Source organism: Rhinolophus sinicus, chromosome 17, assembly GCF_057876585.1.
Source record: "Rhinolophus sinicus isolate RSI-liver-muscle chromosome 17, RSI-T2T, whole genome shotgun sequence".
In the NCBI taxonomy this organism is placed as follows: domain Eukaryota; kingdom Metazoa; phylum Chordata; class Mammalia; order Chiroptera; family Rhinolophidae; genus Rhinolophus; species Rhinolophus sinicus.
The window spans coordinates 74,141,146-74,161,544 of record NC_142517.1 but is presented as its reverse complement, the minus strand read 5'-3'; the positions used below and the strand labels follow the sequence as shown (position 1 = coordinate 74,161,544).

Genomic DNA, 20,399 nt, shown 5'->3' with positions numbered 1-20,399 from the left:
AACATTTATTATCTCCCGGTTTCTGTGGGTCAGGAATTTGGGAGTGGCTTAGCAGGGTGACTCGGCTGCAGTCAGAATGTCAGCTTGTGAAGCCTTCCTGTTAGGCCTTGATTGGGGTTGGAGAGGAACTTCAAGGCAGTTCACTCACATGCCTGGCAAGATTGTACCTGGCAGGCAGGAGAGCTCAATCCTGCTTTACCTTACAGGATTACTCTAACAATTAAATTAGATATTCCAGGGAAGCTTCTGGAAGCTGTCAGGTACCTCATGTAAATACCTATGTGATTAGTGTGTTTTTCATTGACGGTCTTGGTCAGTAGAAATCAGTTCCTAGTTTCCCAAAGGCAGAGGAATGTTTATATGTGTCTATAGAAAAGAGACTTAGATTATCAAGTGGTAGGAGCAATTATAATTTGAGGCAAGAATATTGGTAAGTGCTGTAAGCAACAGTTTCGACCCACAGTCAACTCACTGAGTTTTATTATCACCTAGCACATGCTCATTGAGGAAGAATAGTGTATTTCAAATCTGACACATACTTTGTTGTGTGTGTTATTGAGTATCACTTAACCTCTTCTACTTCTCTAAGGCTAAACAGGTTCAAATATATATTTTTTCTAAGGAGACTATGTGATGGTATGTAAGTATGGCTTATTTTGAAGAGGACACTTATTAAATTATTTAGAAAATGATACATAACAAGAATGTATAATAGTTCTATTGTGGAAATGAGGTAAAGGAAAGAGAACTCCTTTGCTGTTTTTCTTAAAATGGTAATATAAATATTTGGCCACTGGGGGGCTCCATATTTTAAAAAAAACGAAAGAAATGATCACTAACAATTTTTAACAGTACAGAAAGATATAAAGGGCTTCATGTTTTCTAGTAAAGATATTGAATCAAATAGTTGCTGATTATAAATGGAAATTGTGTGCACGTGCAAATGAAGTGTATTTAACAGGTATTTGCCTCCTATTTTTTCTTATATTGGAATGAAAATAAAGCATATTACCTAACTTCTTCATAAATAAAATGTTTCCCAACTCAGATGTCAAAATATAAAACTAGTTTTTTGAAGCCCCTCAGTGAAAAAAGAGGTTGAGGGAGATTAAGTATTTTTTCTTATTTCTGACCTATATGTACGAGTTTTATATGAGAAAACTTCTTGTTTTAGGGTTCATTGAGATTATTTCCATTTAGTTTAACAAAATCTGCAGTTATTGCAGTGAATGCTATGATATAATTAATAAGACTCACAGACCATTAGGATACATTTTGAATTTGAACCATAAACCCAAGTAGACATGGCATCAAAGTGTTGACAGTCACTGATATTTAGGATCTTTCTTTGGTTCAGATGTGTAGTTTACATTATTTTGCTCTGTAAACTGAGCTTCGGGGCTTGTTTTCCAGTATTAAGGTAAAATAGCAACTTACAAAATTGAGAAATTAGAAACTCTTGTAACAGGCATCAATCAGTACCTGAGGGGAAGCATCTTTTTGTGTAGAAAAATTCAAGACAGGAAACTACTGTGTTCCTCAAAAACAGCATTTTTACTTCCTTGATCTTTCCCACTTGAAAAAAATGTTTTGATTTCCTTATAATTGTGTAGTGTTTACTTTTTAAATGTTTGATCTGAGCTCGGGGACACTTGCAATTTCTAGGGTAGTGAAGCTTTTTTTTTTTTTAATTTTTTATTCCCTGATAAGATGTGGATTTCTTTTTACTGAGCTTGTAGAGCTGAGACTGTGGGCTTTGGGTGATCTGAGAATTATTAAGTTCCCCGTCATTCAGTAGCTTTGTCCCTTAGTACTTCTGCTTCACAGGGGAAGCTGTAATGCAAATTAAGTGCTAATAAGGAGGAAACAAATCAAAACCAAAAGGAAACAGCTTAAAAAACTAACAACTGTTATATCTGTTCATTTGAAAACTATCCAGCGTCTATGAATATATAAATCTCTGTTTCTACGTATGAGGACCCACTATTATGTAGGGACGAAGATACCAAAACATCACGGAAGGCAGTAGTCCCTCAGTTAATACCAGTAATTATGCACCTGATGTCAAGCCGTATTATGGAGTGAGTTGTTTTTTGTTGTTTTTTTAAGTCAGTGTCAAATAAATTAGACAGTTTCCCAGAAGGTTTACCCTCTGCCATTACAATCACCTACCGCCTATTCACACTGCTCATTAGTGGTAGTATGATAAAGGGGATACATTTCATTCTTTCTACAAACACACCATTTAGTGTCTAATGTGTTCCATCTATTTACCAGTTGTGGTAGCATCCATCTGGTGTAGCCTACAGGGCATGGAGAGAAACTTTGCCCTTGTAGCCACAGGTGCGTCCTTAATATTAGTCGGCTGTGTTGCAAAACATGTTTGTAGCTGGCAGATAAGGGGAGAGGGCATAGGAAAGAGCGTGACTGACACTGCAGCAATCCCCTCCTTGATGCCAGGCGAATTTGAAGACAACTCTGCATTGCTTGTATTGAGAAACTTTCAATGTCTTTTTTCCCCTACACATCCATTTTTATGTGTGGCATAAACTGGAGGGATGCCTGTGGGGTACAGGTGCAGTCATGCTACAAAATAATATGCCTAACCAGTCTGATTCATTATTACCTGTGACCATTGTAACCCCATGCTTTAACCATCTGAGCTCCTCAGCCACAAGCAGTAGCAGTGTTTATCACCTAATTTCTATCACCTCCGTCCTTGGATATTTATCAATAGTGGTTCTCATGCCTCGGTGCACTTTGGAATCACCCGGGGAGCTTTCAGTACGAAGGGTGCCTGAGACCAACCCTACAGATTATTCTCCTGTAAGTGGTTTTAGGGTACAAAGGGCCTGGGCATCGGCATTTTAAGTGTCTCCTGTGATTGTGTTTGGGTTGAGAGTGATTGATTCAACAGTGAGTTTCATTTGTGAGAACTTCCTGAGGCCCCTACACATTCTGATGAGTTAAACAAGTGTCTCAAGAGTAAATACATCTACTCTTTATATTTGAATATGTTCTTTCCACACCCTCACCCCTACACCGCCTCCGAAGAAAAGAAACAAACCTGGTATTATTTGGGTTGCTGACATTGCCTAAATTATTTTGAACTGAACTACTTATATTTCTTGGGTGAGGAATGGGGAAAATGATGTTAGATTTTCAGATAGGGTTTGCCCCTTCCTGATGAGTTTGTCATTTCTTTGTCATTTCTGCCCACCAAAGCAGTCAGCTTATCTTTCAGTTTTCAGCCAGTTCTAACAGGAAATAGAATATGATCTGGTCAAGGGAACATAATTCAGTGAGTGAAATACGCTTTGGCTTGTAGAGATCTTTTGAAATGTGTGGGATTGTAAACAAGGAGAAGTCGTGGAACAACAGAGTGCATACCACAGGCAGGCTGTAGGGTGCTGGAGGGAGAGAGGACTTCAGGATTTGCAGGCCCCCACGACTGCTCGCACCAGCTCCTGAAAAATACTCACCAGTGTCAGTCATGGGTACGGATTCTGATCGATCCCTCATGCGTCTTGCCTAACACTTCTCACAGGAATGATGGAACTGTCGAAAGGCAGGCTGTGAAGGGTACCTGACAGTTCAGTCCCTGAGCCCGTTCTCCCCATTCTTCTTAGGTGAGGACCCTGGATGACATCTCTCAACAACAGGTTTAACCTATGTGTGTTTGGATGACTCACAGAGTCTGCTGTCTGCTCAATTTTTTTTCTGGTTCTTTCCATGTTATCTTCCATATAAATAAAAGATCACAAACTGACTCTGACAACTAGAACCGACTGTTGATCTACCTCCTCACCTCTAGCCACCAGGACCCTCAGCTTTTCCATGAGGGTAGGATGATATCACCGTGTCACTCTGCCTAGGCCTCTAAGCCCTTGGGCTCATTTTGTGCTCATCCCGCATTTAACTTTGTACATCTGACTGTTGCCTAATCACATCTCCCTCACAAAGTGCCCTAGGCAGGCAGTAATGATAGTAAACCATTTTGATGAAGAGTGAAGATATTTATTCAAAGGAAGAAAAAAATCACCATAGAATATTTGTGCAGTGGGAGAACATGAAATGTTAGAAAAAAAATAAAAGTTTCAAATAACTCCCCTGCTTTAGGTATCTATTAATATAAGATATTAATGAAGCATTGTGTTTGACATATAGTATAAATCTTATTCTTGCATGGTTGTAATAAAACCATTCTGCTTGTTTAGTTATCTTAAAAAAATGAAAAAGGAAAAGCTAATAACTTAAGACAAGTTTTGGGGTTTTGTTTTTAAAGACATTGTCTTTTTTAATACGGGTCTCTTGCATATAAATATTACCAGTGTATGCATTCTTCTTGCTATTTGTGGATTATCCATAGCAACCTGGTGACATTTCAATCTCATGTTCATTTTCCTTAGCTACCAAAGACTTTCAATTCTCTCCAGTAGCTACCTTTCTGACCTGTACCTAAGAAATGTAAAATTTACTTTTAACCACAGGAAACGTCACTAGCGATGTATAAAATATTAGATATTTAAAAACTTTTCAAATTATTCCCAAGTGAATTGAAAATGGTTTTCAGAATACTTAATCCAGTTGCCTTTTGTTAGCACCAGCAGTCAAGAGCTAGCCAACATTTTCCAATTCCAGATCCTAATGGGAACCTTCCATGGAGTCTTAAAAATGCTTGTTTTTACTTGTCTAGTACTACTCCTCAGCTTTTGCAAGTATCTAGGTGTAGCCACCTGTATTTTACTTAAAGTTCATTTTACTGAGGAAATATGATTTGGAAAGTTAGAGTTGTGGGAGTTTGTTTTTTGCTTTTAGGTTAGATGTTTGGGATGACCTTTAGAGAATGGTTCACACAAAAATGTGCAGTTACAAAAAGAGCTCACCTGCGGGTATCCAAGTTTTATCTGTACAGTGGTATTTTAACTGAAAAGGAATGTCCTCTGGCAGGGGAACAATGGTAAAATCCTACAGGAAGTCAGTTATGAAGTATGTTAATCCTACCAAGATATTATTCTTAGGATCTTCAATTCCAGGGGTGCATTTACCACCCTGCAAGTTCAGCTGAAAATATGCTGAAAGGCAAATTTCATAAGGTAATGAAATAAAAATGTGTATCTAATTTGTAAGATACAAATTAGAAAATAAAATCCCTAGTCAAGTATTCGTGTCTGACAAATCCTTGGCTCTCTTACAATTAGTAGCCCAGTCTTTGGGGATGTACGTAAAATAGTGATTAAAAAGTGCACATAGAGAAGTTTTGTGGTTGAATGATTTGTCTCTCTGATAATTTTTGTTCTAGAGATTTTCTTATTTGTGAAGTTGATGAACATAACTGAAGCGATTGGTGGCTCTGCCTTGGGGGAAGAAGCTTGTTATGTCCATTAGGATAATAATTTTGTATAGATCTGAATGTCCATAAGGAGTTTTGGATTTCAAAGAACATAGGTAAAAATACTATTTGTTTTGAATCCTTGTATTAATCCAGTTTCATTTCAGTGTAACAATATGAGCATAAGCGTGGTAGGTTTCCTTTGCTATGTTACTGCGTTAGCACATCCGGCACTTGGAGCAAGGGGATAACGCTGTGGTTGCTGGGCTGGGGATAATGGATTCCAAGCCTCGTGGCTTCCAACTCTCATTTGCTTTGATTTCGCAAGGCTGGAGAATCTTGAAATTTTGGATCTTAGACTCCAAGATCCAGCCCTCCGTGCCCCGCGTGAATCTCTGTACAGTAACTCCTAAAGTTTTTACTTGAACGTCTCCATTGAGGGAGAAATATCCAAGGGACTCACTTCATTTTTGGACAGATCTCTGATGATTAGAAAGTGTTTCCTTGTACTGAACACCACAGACTGCCTCCCGTTTCAATTAATAGAAACATCTATTAATTGATTCCAGTTTTAAGCTCTGAAATCACCATATACAATTATATCTGATGCCTCTTCCTCATAAGACCCCAAAAGGTTGTGAAAACAGCACTTCTTCTTTTCCAGAGTCACATTTTCATTTCCTTCATCCACTCAGCCCCCACCAGAGTTGTTTAGCCCCTGTCCATAATCTTTCAGCTTTGAGTTTGGTCTGATCTCACCTGATACAGACAGCACCGTAGAGGGGGCTCTCATCCCCTTTTTCTGGACAGTGTAGTTCTACTAAGTCCAATATCTTTCTACATGCTTCGCACTGCTGACTTATATTACAGTTTGCCATTTTTCATGCTTTCACTTAAGGTAGGCGTCCCCTATTCTCTCTTTTCAGACTTTTGTTCATCCCAGTTGATGCTAAATTTAGACTATAGTGTTACCTTTCAGTGATATAAGCAGATAAAGATGATGGTGCTTACTTATAAAATGGGGGGGGTGGTGCTTTCAGGTTAGCTACTCTTATTGCTCCACAGTAGTTTTCTTTTTACTTAGACACAATGCCCATTAGCACACAAAATGTACCCCCTAGTTAAAACTGGAAAACTTCTCAGTGATTCATGGAAAAGCAGGTTTTTATGTGGAGGGTAGTGGAATGAAACTGGCTGGTGCCTGTGGTAAGGTGAAGAGTCTTTGGGGGGAGGTGAGAAGATGTGTGAAGAAAGTTTGAGGACACTGAACTCCAGCTTTAATTTTGCTTAGGACTCATTCTGCTGGTCTTATTTTAAATCATGCTACACATGAGCAAACAGTTCTGTGTGTTGTCGAAACTCTCTGCTCAGTAGTTCATGGGACAGAAACTGTGCTGTTTCTTGGAACCTTATACAGTGAACTCTAGACGACTTGCCGGGGCTTTGTAATCTCCGAAAGATATCACATGGTATGTTAGGTATTGTCAGGTTTACAGTCGCATTATCAGCTCCTTCTCTCTTCCTACCGTCTTTTTTACCAAGAGTTAGGTGACCCAAGTTCAAGGTGGTGGTGAAGGTGGAGTGGGCAGAGAGTTGAATCTTCAACTCTGTTTTGCTTTGAGAACGAAAAACATAGCTCAGAAAATAAATAGAAGAAAAGTGTTATTCTCATATTGAAACTTCAAAAGAAGTTTCTCTCTTGATGGCATCTTTCTTCTCCTCTGCCTGTTTATCTAATGTACCATTCTTAGTTCTATGTAAAATTAGCATACATTCAAAATGCTCAGTAAATATATTAAAATGGTTGCTTTGGAGGGAGGAAAGGGAATGGGATGAAGGGGACCTAATTAGCTAATTAAAATGATCTTGTCAGCAATGGTGGTAACCTGTGTTGCAGATTGTACTATAAACAAATAGACTTGAATTTCAAGTCTGTTCGAGTCCGTATCTTAGACGATACCTTGAAGATTCCCCAAAATTCATTATATGAAACTCTTGATGTTGACTGGATTCATTGAAGACTATGAACCACACACCAAAATTAGAATCCAAGATGTGACTGTTTACTATTCACTCCCAAAGTAAAATAATTGAAGGTCAGTTTTAAGTGTGTTGTGGAAGCAACCTTTGACATTTCTAGAACACTCTAAAAGCCTTGTTGACATAGCTATGTCCTAGGTCTGAATTTAAATGGTCAAGTAAGCTAATACGAGAGATTTAGTAAAGAAAATAATTTCCAATATATTGTGTCATACAAGTCTTTGGTTTTATGACTATTACTATCTATGACAGTAACTCATATTACACAGAAGATTCCCTTTAAAAAACATATTTAGAATAGTTTTGGTGTTACATTTTAGTTTGTTTTGATTCTTCAAACATTAGTTATGTTTTTCCAGCAATATTTATGTTAACTCTTACCAAAGCAAAATACTGTATTCCCAAGTATTCCTTTTTTTTTCCTCCTCCCTCCTAAACCTAAGAAAAAATATAATTTCAGGCATGGAGAATGAATTGTGTGCCACTCTCCACTAAAGTATAAGAGCATATACGACAAATTTAAAGACACTGGAAAGGCCCTTAGAATTGGTTTTAGAAGTCAGATTAACATTAACCAGTTTTTCAGTGTTTTTGTTGAAACCTGAAACTTCTCTTTATAGGAAATACAAATTGAAAGAGAAAATGGTATTGCAGGAGTACAGATTGAAAATTTTAACATCTTGTTAAAAGTCATGATGTGTCACAAATTTTGGATAAATTTGTTGAAATTAAGATTTGAAGTAAGGTAAAATAAATCAGTGCCCCCTTTTATTCCTTTCAGGAGATAGGTATGTGGTCCAGTATTGTTATGTTCTTTTTCTCTTACTACAACAAAACTGCAAACCATTCTAACTTTCTTTTCGGCTCTCACTTCAGGCACTAGTCATAAGACAGTGTAACGTAGCTGTTACTTGTTTTGTGTGCTATGGCCCGATTCAGGTTTCATACCCATTCCTCACCCAACTGCACAGTCCAGGAAGATGGAATAAGCTGGCCGAGGCTCGGTGACATTCCTATCCCTGAAGCTAGGGTACATTTAGGTCAGTCCCCCTCAAGGTATGTGAACTGTGAGCAAGGACTGTTTCCTCCCAAATCAGTGTTTTTACCAGAAAATTGGAGATACGTACATATGTGTCTCATTTTCTGTTTAAGAAAGGCCAGTAGAGATGTTCCTCAGTTTAAGACGGTGTTACGTCCTGATGAACCCATCATACATGGAAAATATCATAAGTCGAAAATGCATTTCATACACTTCACCTATTTGACACCGTCGCCTAGCGTAGCCGTCCTTAAATGTTCTCAGAACACAAGATCCACAACAGGCTGGCAACACAGTGTCAGCTGTGATCGCGGGGCCGCCTGGGAGCTGCTGCCCACTGCTCGCTGCCGCTGCCCAGGGTCTGGAGGCAGCTTCGTATTGCATATCTCCAGCCCAGGAAAAGGTCAAAATTGAAAATTGGAAGAATGGTTTCTACTGAGTGCGCATTGCTTGCGCACCGTGGTAAAGTTGGAAAATCATGAATTGAATCATCTTTAAGTTGGGGACCACCTGTTTAGAAAAATACACTTTCGTGGCCGATTTTTTTCCCATTTAAATAAGGCTTCCACAAGTCAGTTTCCTTTTTAACTGGAAAGGTGACAAAATCTGATTTTCTTTGGAAAGATGTTAAAGTTTTCAAGTACTGTTAGCGGTATTGAGAACCATGGTTATTACAGATGTCTCTAGGGCAGCTTCGGGACACGCCTGTCATCTTGTATTCCCCATGACTTGGTGGCCCCTGGGGTTTTATAATAGTGAGCTCTGAGGGTCACCATACTGGAATTAGTGACAAAGAATAAACCTTGTGTCTACCAGTGGAGGTACTTGCAGAATATTTCCTTTGATTTTTTTTTTTTTTGAGTTGTCTTCATTTGATCCACATATTTTATATTACTTTAAATAATTGACTGCCATAGGAGCAGTAGCAGCTAATGCAGAAGGCATTTATTGAGGATTAGACACCAGTGGAGCATTTATACTGTACTACAGAGGTGGTTGTAGGGCGTGTGCTGAGTCTTAATGGAGGACATAATTTTAATTGGTACTGGGGGTTTCTGGTGGGAGTGAGCATTTAAGGGAAAATTACTGTTTATATATTCTCAACTGGCATTGGGTTGGCGTTCTCTAGTCAGTATGTAATTTTAATATTGTTAGAATGAAGTAAATTGATACTAGCTTTTTAAAAAAATTAATAAACTTTATTTTTTAGGTTCACAGCAAAATAGAAGAGAATGTACAGAGTTCCCTTATCCCACCTTTCCCCCACACATGTACAACCAACATTAACTTTTTACCCCAAGTATTTATGAGAATATTGAGAAACACAAAGAATTATTTTGCATGCTTGCTTCTATAACACAAAGGTTATCTCTACTTTCAGACCAGAAAGGGGAAAGTGTTCTGGAATCAAGAAGCATTCTTTGACTTAACCCCGAGAATGAAAAGTTAGACCCTTTTTATGATCCTTTTCTCGCTGAACGTTGCTGCTATGGCAGACCACAGGAAGAACAGGGGTGTGAGGTAACCTGGTCTGGAGCCTCCCCCCCCCCCCCCCGCCCGCTGGTCTACAGATAGCAAAGTGCAGATCAAATTGATTGATGATAGCCCAGAAGAGCCATTTGCTCTGGGGGCTCTTGGTGCTGGCCTAGCTGCATCTAGATTGCTGTGTGGTAGAAGGGGCTGAACTGGAGTGACCTCTAATTCCCATCTGCCTCCAACACTCTGTGATTCCATGATTTAATGGAATATCTAGTGGACAGTGACATCAGATTCTACAGGGTCAGCCATGTGGTGTCCTGGGAAAAGCTCTGTGGGGTGTTGCCCCAGCTTGGTCACTACCCAGCTGAATGGCTTTTCTCATCCATCTGTCTGTGTTTCAGCTATGGAAATGTTTGATTGGACTTCCCTGTTTCCCTCTTAGGAAAGTTTCTTGGATCTTTGTGATTTAAAATAGCTAATTACTGTATGGTATTATTTGTCCCAGGAATACTGCTTTTGTGAATAAATAACTTCAAAAGGGAGCTTATTGCAGATCACTTGTGAGCAGACTCCTTTGTGCCTTTATACAGGAATATTCTTGCAATTACCTTATCTGGAGCAAGGGTCTTTCTGCTATGCTGTTTGCTAGTAATACTTTAGGCACACCTGAAAGGGACAGGGACTGCTTCTGGATAGTACAGTTGTGTTTTTTGTTGTTGTTGTTGTTTTAGCACAATGTAAATTTTAATAGAAGTGTGCTTTTCCATAACGTAGCAAAAAGTTAAATTATATTTATGTTTATATTTAAATTATATTTGTGCAACTTAATTAAAGAGAAAGACTAGTGTCCTTTACTTCATAGAACAGAGTATTTTCCATTAAAAATTACGTAAATTGCTAGTGACTGCCTTCCTTTTTTTAGCAAATAACTTTGGACTAAGTTAAGTAAGGAATTTTCTGTATATTGTGAATTATTGCTGATGTGAAAGCAGGAACAATTTCTTACCTCAAAGGACCAGGCGGCCCAGAGGTTCCTCCAGTGGGTTTCATTCACAGAACCCCTCCCTGACAGTACAGGCTAATTGCTAAAGTGTGTAGGCCAGGGTTTACTTGGGCGAACCCACGTAACGCATAGGCGAGATATCCACAGGGCTGGATTATCTTAATCTTTTATTTTCCAGCTCAGTGCTCAGTGGCTTGATGGTGCTAATGAATCTTCCCAAAGTACCTGACAGTTTCTTGTCGGCATTCCTGATGTATCTGCAGGCAACCTTGTTTTCATCCTCTTCCTGGAAGTGAAACTCCTTCTGCCTTAAACGTGCAGTTTCCCTAACTGAGAAGGTCAAAGGCACATTTATACAGTTAACAGGAATATAAAAGAGGCATTCAGTGCCTCCCTGCCAGGCCATCTGACTGGACTAATACCTACTCATTTTCCACCTTTACTTAAGGAAACTGCAGAAATTTATGGTTGCACCATTGATCCCTGAAACAATCATCTATGGCAAATGATCATTATAATAAGATATCCATATTATCAAATTAGCTAACGCTTTTTGAAATTGGTAGGAGTAAAATGTGGTTTCTCAGACTGTCAGAATTAATCATATGTTAAAAACCACCGAAAGTAAAACAAAATCTGCAGTGAAACACCATTTGAAACTAGCGATTCACTTAGCATCTAAATGCTGAGAATATGCCAGGCAAACTTCAGTGTGTTCACAACGTACCTTTATTAAATGCTTTCCTACCACTTAGTTTTAAATCTAGTGAGACTACTAGCATTTATTGAGCGCTTACTATCTGCCAAGCCTTTTGTATTTATAATACCCTCTAATAATTTAAGGAAACCTTTAGAGGTGTAGGGATTGTTATGCCTATTTTGCAGATGTGGAATGGAGACTTAGCGAGTCTTAGGAATTGGCCCACGATTGCAGGGGAATAAAGGGTGGATGCAGGGTTTGGCACTAAGGTCAGTATACTTTGCAGAACACCATGCTGTTAACTGTCTTCTGCTGTTTATGAAACTGGTGAGAGGGGGAAAAAAAAAGAGCAAATTGCGTTACTTTCTCATTTGCCCACATTTCATGTTCTGTTTTCTGCTGTGAACCCTGCCCTTCAACCAGATCTGCCTCCTGCCCTTCTATTAGGTTGGTGCATAAGTAATTGCGGTTTAAAAGGTTAAAAAGAATGGCAAAAACCGCAGTTACTTTTGCACCAACCTAATAGCATGCTTCCTAGTATTGAACCATGGCTTGTCCTGCGCCTGTGCCGGTAACACCCTCCTCCGTCCTCTCCCCACATCGCCACTGGCGCTTGAGGGTTCCAGCTTTGTTCGTTCCCTGCATGAAGATACCCTAGTACATTCTAACTATTTTTGAATTCTTTGCTTACCATTTTGACATTACACATTTGTCTATTATCAAGTAATGGGCAGGCACCTGCACCATTACCCAAATAGATAGATGATCAGCTTCCAGAGAACAGCAACTCTTGTAATACTTGTTTCAGTGTTAATACATAGTAGGTCATTAATGATTTCTGAAACTGTATATTGTTTGCATCTCTGTGCTGTTGGCATATAGATAGGTGGTAGGTAGTTTTTAAAGTGTACTTCTCTAATTGGTAAATATTGAGTAATAAAGGGGAGAGGATTTCCAAATCTTTCATCTTGTTATTATAAGAGGTGTATGTCAAAAAACGAGTGCTTGAGTTTCCTGTCTTGGCCTGCTAGTGTTTTCTGACACCTTCCTGGGAAGTCCAAACAGGTGGACAAATCTGTAATGACTTAGTAGTAGTTACTTTGGTTTACTCTTGGATATCTAGGGACATTCGCTTAAGACTTGTTTTGCCTTTATCACTATATTTAAGCTTTCTTAACTGAAAGGCTCTGGGTCATGAGGAAATGCAAAGTGACAAAGAGGTGTATTCAGATTTGCATTTTCTTTTAAGAGATTTCCATTCACAGTATAGCTGGCACTTGTAATTTCTGTGCAAGATTTGTGCCTGGTCAAAAATGTCTGTGAAATAGCTGTGGTTTAAGCTTTAACTACAAAGACTGGCAGGGTGGTGATATTAATAAGTGTCTTTATTCATATTTTCTATTGTCACTAATAAAGTATGAATAAAGATAACAGTTTGTTAAAAAGCGTATATACATACATATGTATATATATATAACGTATGTATGATAAGCATATGTTTGATGTAGATGTAGATATGCTGTATATATGTACACGTATACACACACACACAGTCACACTCACGTATGTGTGTATATATATGCATGTATAGCTCCCTACGGTTATCTTTGTCTATATGAAGATATTTTATTTAAGTAAATGATTTGACTGCAGACCGGACTATCAGCTTATCATTTCTAGGAAAAACATCCTTTGGCCTGTGGTGGACCACAGTGACCAGAGCGTGGACTTCATTAGCCAAAATTGCATAATTTCTAGTATGCATTTTTGGTACTACATTATTGTGTAATGCACCTGATGCTACTATTGAGGGATTAAAAGAATACAGGGCGTAGTGAGGTGGTGGCTAGGAGGACCTTGTACACACAGGACAGGGAAGGTTTTAGTTAAATCAGTGAGAATTTGTTTGGACTACAAATATGATTACATTACATACAAGTAAGATTAGTGCATTTATAAACAACATTTAAGTTTTACTTGTAAACATATAGTATATACATGGCTGATTTGAGGAAAATATAAGAATTGTATTTGTGTAAAGAAGTAGTTTTAAAATAAGAAAACTCTTAAGAAAAGCTGCATTATAAAGTGCAGATTGCAGTACATATTATTGGGAAAATGGAGGAAGCCAGTGGAAGGAAGATTGAGGAAAAGAGTGGATATTAAGACTGTTATTTCTGACTTGGACTTGTTTTAGTTCTCAGAGGTCATGCTGACTCTTAGATTAGAAATGCAGCCTCTTTCAAAGTATAAACCTAGTTGAAAATTATAATTTAAAAATTTGCTTTCTTGGGTGCTCCATTTTGTTTTCTTCAGGTGTAAAAGCATGAGTATTCTATTTTCAGGAGGATGAGGGGAAAAAAATCTATTGCTCTTTCTGGCAGTTTGGCTATTTTGTTGTTGTTTCTGGCCCCATAAATGAAGAGGCATCTGTATCATGCATTGTATGATGCCCAGCAATTTTTTTCCATTTGAATGTAATTGTTCCTTAGCAAATAATTGCAGTCCAGAATGACTTTTATTGAGCTTGATTGAATTAGGGTTATGTATGAAAATCAGTTAGTTAAAGCTTAATCTATTACCCAGAGAATTGATGAAAACATCAGAAAAGCAATCATTCATTGGAATTAAATATTCTTCCATGTAAGTAGGCACCATGGTTGCCTTGGAGTCCATTCTGCACTGACGAGGTAGTTGTGACATCAGGGTGCAAAACACACAGTGTTGGCATAGAAGGGGATTTTGCCATGATGTGCCTCTGAATGTTATACTGGACATTAACACTAATTGGGAGTTGGCCTCATTGTAAGAAGTGGTATCTCACCCTTTTTACTATAATAAGCTTTTCAAAACATAGCACCCCGAGGGGCAATATGTAAACGGTGGCAGACAGCCAGTTGCTTTGGGATATTTCATTGGTTGCTTAGGCCAGATATTTAAGATGGGATTTTTTAGGTGTCAAGTCATATGCCCTGTTGTGGTAAAAGGCAAATCCTAGATCTTTGATAGCCTGCTGTTCCACCTGCTGTGATGCAGTTTCTCAGAGGGAATCCTGAGCTCTTCCAGATCAGTCCTAGATAGGTGGGCATCCTGAGGGGGGCAGCACTATGGGTGGGAAAGAGAGCCCTTATAAAGGGAAAGGGAACAGGTTCTGAGTGAGGCAGTGGGAGCTAAATCCTGGGGAGTCAGGAACCAAGGTGGGGTGTGAGAGAGTAAGGATTGCGAAGAAGCTAACGGACCCAAAGAACACAGACAGGCAGGGGCGGCTCTGAGGAAAATCTGCCCTGGCTTTGGTCTGAGGGCACATTCAAACCACCATGTTGCAGTGTTATGTTCACACTGAAGGCATTTCCCTCTGTTTGCCCACCTGTCCTTCTGACACCTCACATAGCCATCCATGTCCATCAAATCCAAACACTTTGTGAAGTACTTGCAATTTAAACGCAGAACAGCTTATGCTGAAACTGCCTTTCTGAAGCTCCTCATGTAGGCATTTGTAATAACCAGATAAAATCTGGAGTCTCTAAGTTTGGCTATCAAAGGGAGTCTGTCTCAGGCAGGGTCTTCAGCCTTGAAATTGATTCTGCTCTGTGGCTGATTCCCTGGCTTTTCTCTCTCTCTCTCTCCTAGTAAGTTAAATCCAACTCTTTGTTATCCTAAGACTTTTAAAACCCATATTGGCCACAGCACAGCCAACCTCCATCCTTTCCCTCCCCACTCATCATAGGTGATAAATTACTGAACAGTAATCAAAATAAGGTATAGTTATGGTCCATTTTGGGGGTATATGTCTGATTGTAAAAAAAAAATCTAAAAGGGTACCCGAAGGTCACTGACAGTTTATTTTTGATTCTTAAAGAGGTTCTGTAGATAGGACTTATTAGCCTATTTAATTTTCTCAGATAGCAGGTGCTCATTTCTTAAACTAAAAAGTAAACAAATCAAGCAAAATAAGAATTACACCCATACTGTCAAAATTAATGGTGGCAGTACAAATTTTGGCAGTACAAATTATATTGAATTTTTGGTTTATACCAATTTATTTACCTGACACAGTTATTTTTTTCATCACAATTTTTACTCATTTATTTTACAATATTTCTTTTCATGGTTCTTCTCAATAATGGCTTTTATGGATTTATATGAAGAAAAAGTATGCAAATAAATATATGATAGTGTGTGTTTTGCTTATAACAGAAGTTTTAATAATTTTAGTTGCTTGCTTTATTATTAAGAATGGACTTTTACACCATTATTTAGTCAGTTGTTGGAATTGTACAATCCTTAGCAAAACCGTGGCCATTTAATTTGAAAGTATTCATATGTATCCTTTGTAGTTTGCTTCAAAGATCTGGATTTATTCTTTCATCCATAGCTTTGTTTTAAAAAATACGGATGAATGAGTAGTATCTTGTGTGAAGCTACATGAGACCATTTAATATTTTAGTCATTCTTTCCAGCTAATATTTTCTTCAGTAGTGCGGTGACAACTGAATCATCTAAGTCTAGATAGGATTACTCAAATGAATCATTACACATTTTTGATATTTAATGTGTAAGAGCCAGTTCTTCCGTTATCATCCTGACATAGTGATCAGGGAAAAAACTTCAGACAAGCTATAAAATGACTGATAGTATTGATAAAGCTGTAAGCCAGTAGTGATGTCCTATTTCTAGAGTGTGTTAGAGCCTACTGATCATAAAGAAATATATTGTTATAATCTAAAGGGGATGGAGGGCAGGAAATTGTCTCTCACGTAGTAGTTGAATGTGAGTTAAGATTTTCTCTATTTGTGCTTCCACCATACCCCATGTTTTTGTTTTTTCAAACTATCTTGCTTCACTCATTATGTTTAAAAATTTAAAAGATAAGTTATAAGATATTAATATTAGAACCATAGCTTGTCTGGTTGAGTTGGGCCAGTCATGTAAAAATAACTTGAATTTAGTCAGGATGCCAATTAAGTCATATTTTTCCAAGGGATTTACCTGTAATTCTATACCCAATTTTAGCCAAAAAGCTGAGAAGTGATCACCTGTAATTCTTTACTTACAGTCTCTGTAACTTGAGTCTCCCAATTTCCATTGAATAATTTTAGTGACTATCTTTTTGATAAATTAAAATTGGCATAAACACTCTAGGCCACTTTCTCTAAATAGTGTTAACATAGGAATTTTTAACAATTTGCCTGATTTTGATCGTTTGGCTGTTACCTCATTTTTGGGGGGATTTTAACTACTTTTGCTGTGGGTCTTTCACAGAATCCTGCTGCATCACAGAAGCTGGAAATTCTGATGTTCCATTGAAATCACAATGGATAGGCTTGACTTGACCGGTAAGAACAGCACTGCAGGTGCATCTTACTCACCTTGAAGCAGGGAAGCAGGCAAGGACTTTGTGCCATCAGAGCTGGTCTCAACTTTTTCCCATCTGATGGATTCACCTTCCATATTGATCAGGGAAATGTGATAATTGGGTATTTTTTTCTTGACAATTTTATTATAATTTTTTAAAGTGACACTTTAATCTCCATCAAGTAAGTTAAATTTTCCTTTGAAGTCATGAATTTATAAAAATTAACTATTTCAAAATCTCTAATTTGTTTCTCCACAGTAATATACTGTTGGTGAAAAGTCAGTTTATTCAAGTCCTGAATATCTATAACTAAATAAATATTAAATTGGTCATTTCCCCAAAAACTATTTATTTATGTTTTTTACTGCCATGGCTCTAATTGAAAAATGAATCAGTATCAGAGCATCATGGAGGGTATTATTTTACCTATTAAAATTAATAGAGGCATGTATAGCATCATCATGAGACTTGAATATGAAAACCACACAGTGAAGAAAAAGTTGAGATTGTAAAATATATACATGTGACAAATTATATCAAACTCTGGAACTTGTAGATACTCCATCTGTTGTCTCGTACATTAAGTTATTTTCAAAGTTGTTTCTTTAGGAAAAACTTTTTAATGGTTTAAAATATGCCAATAATATATCAAGTTTAATTTTAGTAATGGTTACTTAAATGCATTGAGTTTCCTGAATCTGAGAATAAAATGTGATTGCTCTCCTGATGCCTGAATGCCTTATTGTGAATTGGTGATTTATAAGACTCAGGAATTTGATGTCAATTAAAATGAACAAATATAGAAAATGTGGTTCACTTGCAATTTTCAGGACATGAACTTATTCTTTAATTTTTTTAATTAATTGAAAATTAATCTTGTCTTTTCTGTCATTAGTATTTTTGTTAGCTTATTAAATCTGTCTGTAATATCTGTGCCTACTTGTTTTAGTGAGTATATGACTGAATGTTGCTTTTATGATGTGAGCATAAATATAAACCTCTGAACCGTTCTTCTGAATGTCATTGTTTAGGATTATACACATAGTAAAAATATATGTAATTTAGCTTGAATGTGTATTTACTACAATTTTTAACACCCAACAGAGTCTTGATGCCAGTGGGAACATTGGGATTTATTTGTAATTTTTGCTCCTTTCTGTGCTATTTTTTAAGGCAAAATTAAATTAGAAAAACACATTCTAGATTTAAGAATATCAGTTAGCATACAGTTGATTATGGTTTTATTGGGTTAGCAGAATAGACTGTAGAATATTTGAATATTGATACTGAAGTTTCAAATATATTCTCCACTGCCAATCTGGAAAGGAGTTGAGCATAGTGAGGTTTAAAGAAAGTTAAATTTGTGGAAGTATTCTCAATTTACTAAATACACGTACTAGAAAGTAAAGCAGGACACTATGTGACCTGTTCAGAAAACCAAATTGTTAATCAGCATTGATACGACAGTCTTTACTTTTAACTAGCCATCTGACAAGGTCTATGATTTCTGAATGTTAATCAGATTATTTCAATAAAATGTGTTTTATTGACTACCAGCAGAAATTTACAGATCATGTTCATCTTAAATGCAGCGTTAATTAAGGAATAGAAAAGATGCTCTACAAAACCAGGAGTAATTTAGGAAACAAATCCTGGAAAATACTTTGTGGCAAAAGATGCCAGGGTCCAGTTAATCTAGGATACATGCCGTATCATTCAGCTTAGGCAAATTTATATAGTTCATTATCTAATGAGTCCCTGAATCTTAGTGGTTTCCAGCAGTAACAGTTTCTCCCTCATGTTCATGTTCCTTATCAGTCTGCTGCCACTCTGCTCCAGGTCCTCTTCATTCCTGGACCAAAGCTGAAGGAGCAACCTCTTTGGGATGTACACATCTTGTGGCAAAAGGAGAAAGGAATGGGGGCTCTTAAAACCGATGCTTGGAAGTGGCACATGTCACTACCTCTCTGTCTCCTTGGCCAAAGCATGTCACATGGCCAACTCTAATATCATGGGGTAGGAATGATCTTTTAAGAGGAGTGATCAGTGTAGGAAAAGACTGATAAGAAGGCACAGTGCATATTTGCACTAAATATCTGCATAATCCCATTTATAGCTCTTCTAGACAGAGTACAGGTAATATATTAAACTTCCAAGAAATCCTGTAGTAAATGTATCTGTTTAACATGTAAGATTATTTGACCAGGTGTCTTTTTGTTGTTCCATGGAACACAGTTGAGCTATGATACCCCCTATCTGTGACAAGTTGTAAGGAATTAGGAACTGATACAATTCAAGAGTTTCTTTTTGTATTATTATTTTTTCCAATTACAATTGACATTCAATATTGTATTAGTTTTAGGTGTACAGCATAGTGGTTAGACATTTATATAACTTGTGAAGTGATCTCCCCCGGCCCCCCCGCAAGTCTGGTACCCACCTGAAACCATATATAGGTTATTATAATATTATTGACTACATTCCCTATGCTGTACTTTACATCCCCATGACTGTTTTGTAACTGCCACTTTGTACTTCTTAATCCTTTCACCTTTTTCACCCAGCTCTCCAACGCCACTCCCATCTGGCAACCCTCAGTTTGTTCTCTAAGTCTGTTTCTGTTTTGTTTCTGTTCTGTTCGTTTATTTTGCTTTTTAGATTCCACATATAAGTGAAATCATATGGTATTTGTCTTTCTCTGTTTTATTTCACTTAGCATAATACTACAAATGGAAAGATTTCATCTTTTTATGGCTGAGTAATATTCCGTTGTATATATGTACCACCTACATCTTATTTATCCAACTGCCTATTTATGGACACTTCAGTTGCTTCCATATCTTGGCTATAATAAATAATGCTGCAATGAACATAGGGGTACGTATATCTTTTTGAATTAGTGTTTTGGATTTCTTCAGATAAATACCTAGAAGTGGAATTGCTGGGTTATAAGGTAGTTCTATTTTTAATTTTTTGAGGAACCACCATACTGATTTCCATAGTGGCTGCACCAATTTGCAATCCCACCAGCAGTGCACCAGGGTCCCCTTTTCTCCACATCCTCACCAGCACTTGCTGTTTGTTGATTTATTGATGATGGCCTTTCTGACAGGTGTGAGGTGATATCTTATTGTGGTTTTAATCTGCATTTCTAAAATAATTAGTGAGGTTGAGCATTTTTTCATATGTCTATTGGTCATCTGTATATCCTCTTTGGAGAAATGTCTACTCATGACCTCTGCACATTTTTTTTTAATTTCTCTTGCCTGAGGAGATATATTCAAAAAAATATTACTAAGAGCAATGTCAAAGTGCTTACTGTGTTTATAAGAATTTCTTGATGCTTTGAACATTAGCACTTTTCCCACCATGCAGTGAAGGTTTCTAGTATATATGATAGACTGACATTGTTGTTTTTGTAAGTAGTTTTAAACTGAATGAAAATTACTG

At 37.5% G+C, this 20,399-nt stretch overlaps 1 protein-coding gene across 29 annotated transcripts in view; it reads left to right on the top strand.

Annotated features, from left to right (window-relative positions):
• Positions 1–20,399, top strand: part of BBX (BBX high mobility group box domain containing) — a 245,215-nt gene that overhangs the window by 84,938 nt on the left and 139,878 nt on the right. For 15 of the 29 annotated variants that reach the window (XM_074332306.2, XM_074332296.2, XM_074332300.2 and 12 more), the window contains 2 exons: positions 16,856–16,929; positions 19,666–19,826. The exons of 4 other annotated variants lie outside the window; for them this stretch is intronic. In XM_074332306.2, the coding sequence (XP_074188407.1) occupies positions 19,815–19,826 (12 nt within the window). In that variant the 5' untranslated portion in view covers positions 16,856–16,929; positions 19,666–19,814. The remainder of the gene's footprint in view (positions 1–16,855; positions 16,930–19,665; positions 19,827–20,399) is intronic. 10 more of the 29 variants (XM_074332334.2, XM_074332428.2, XM_074332345.2 and 7 more) reach the window with 1 other exon arrangement.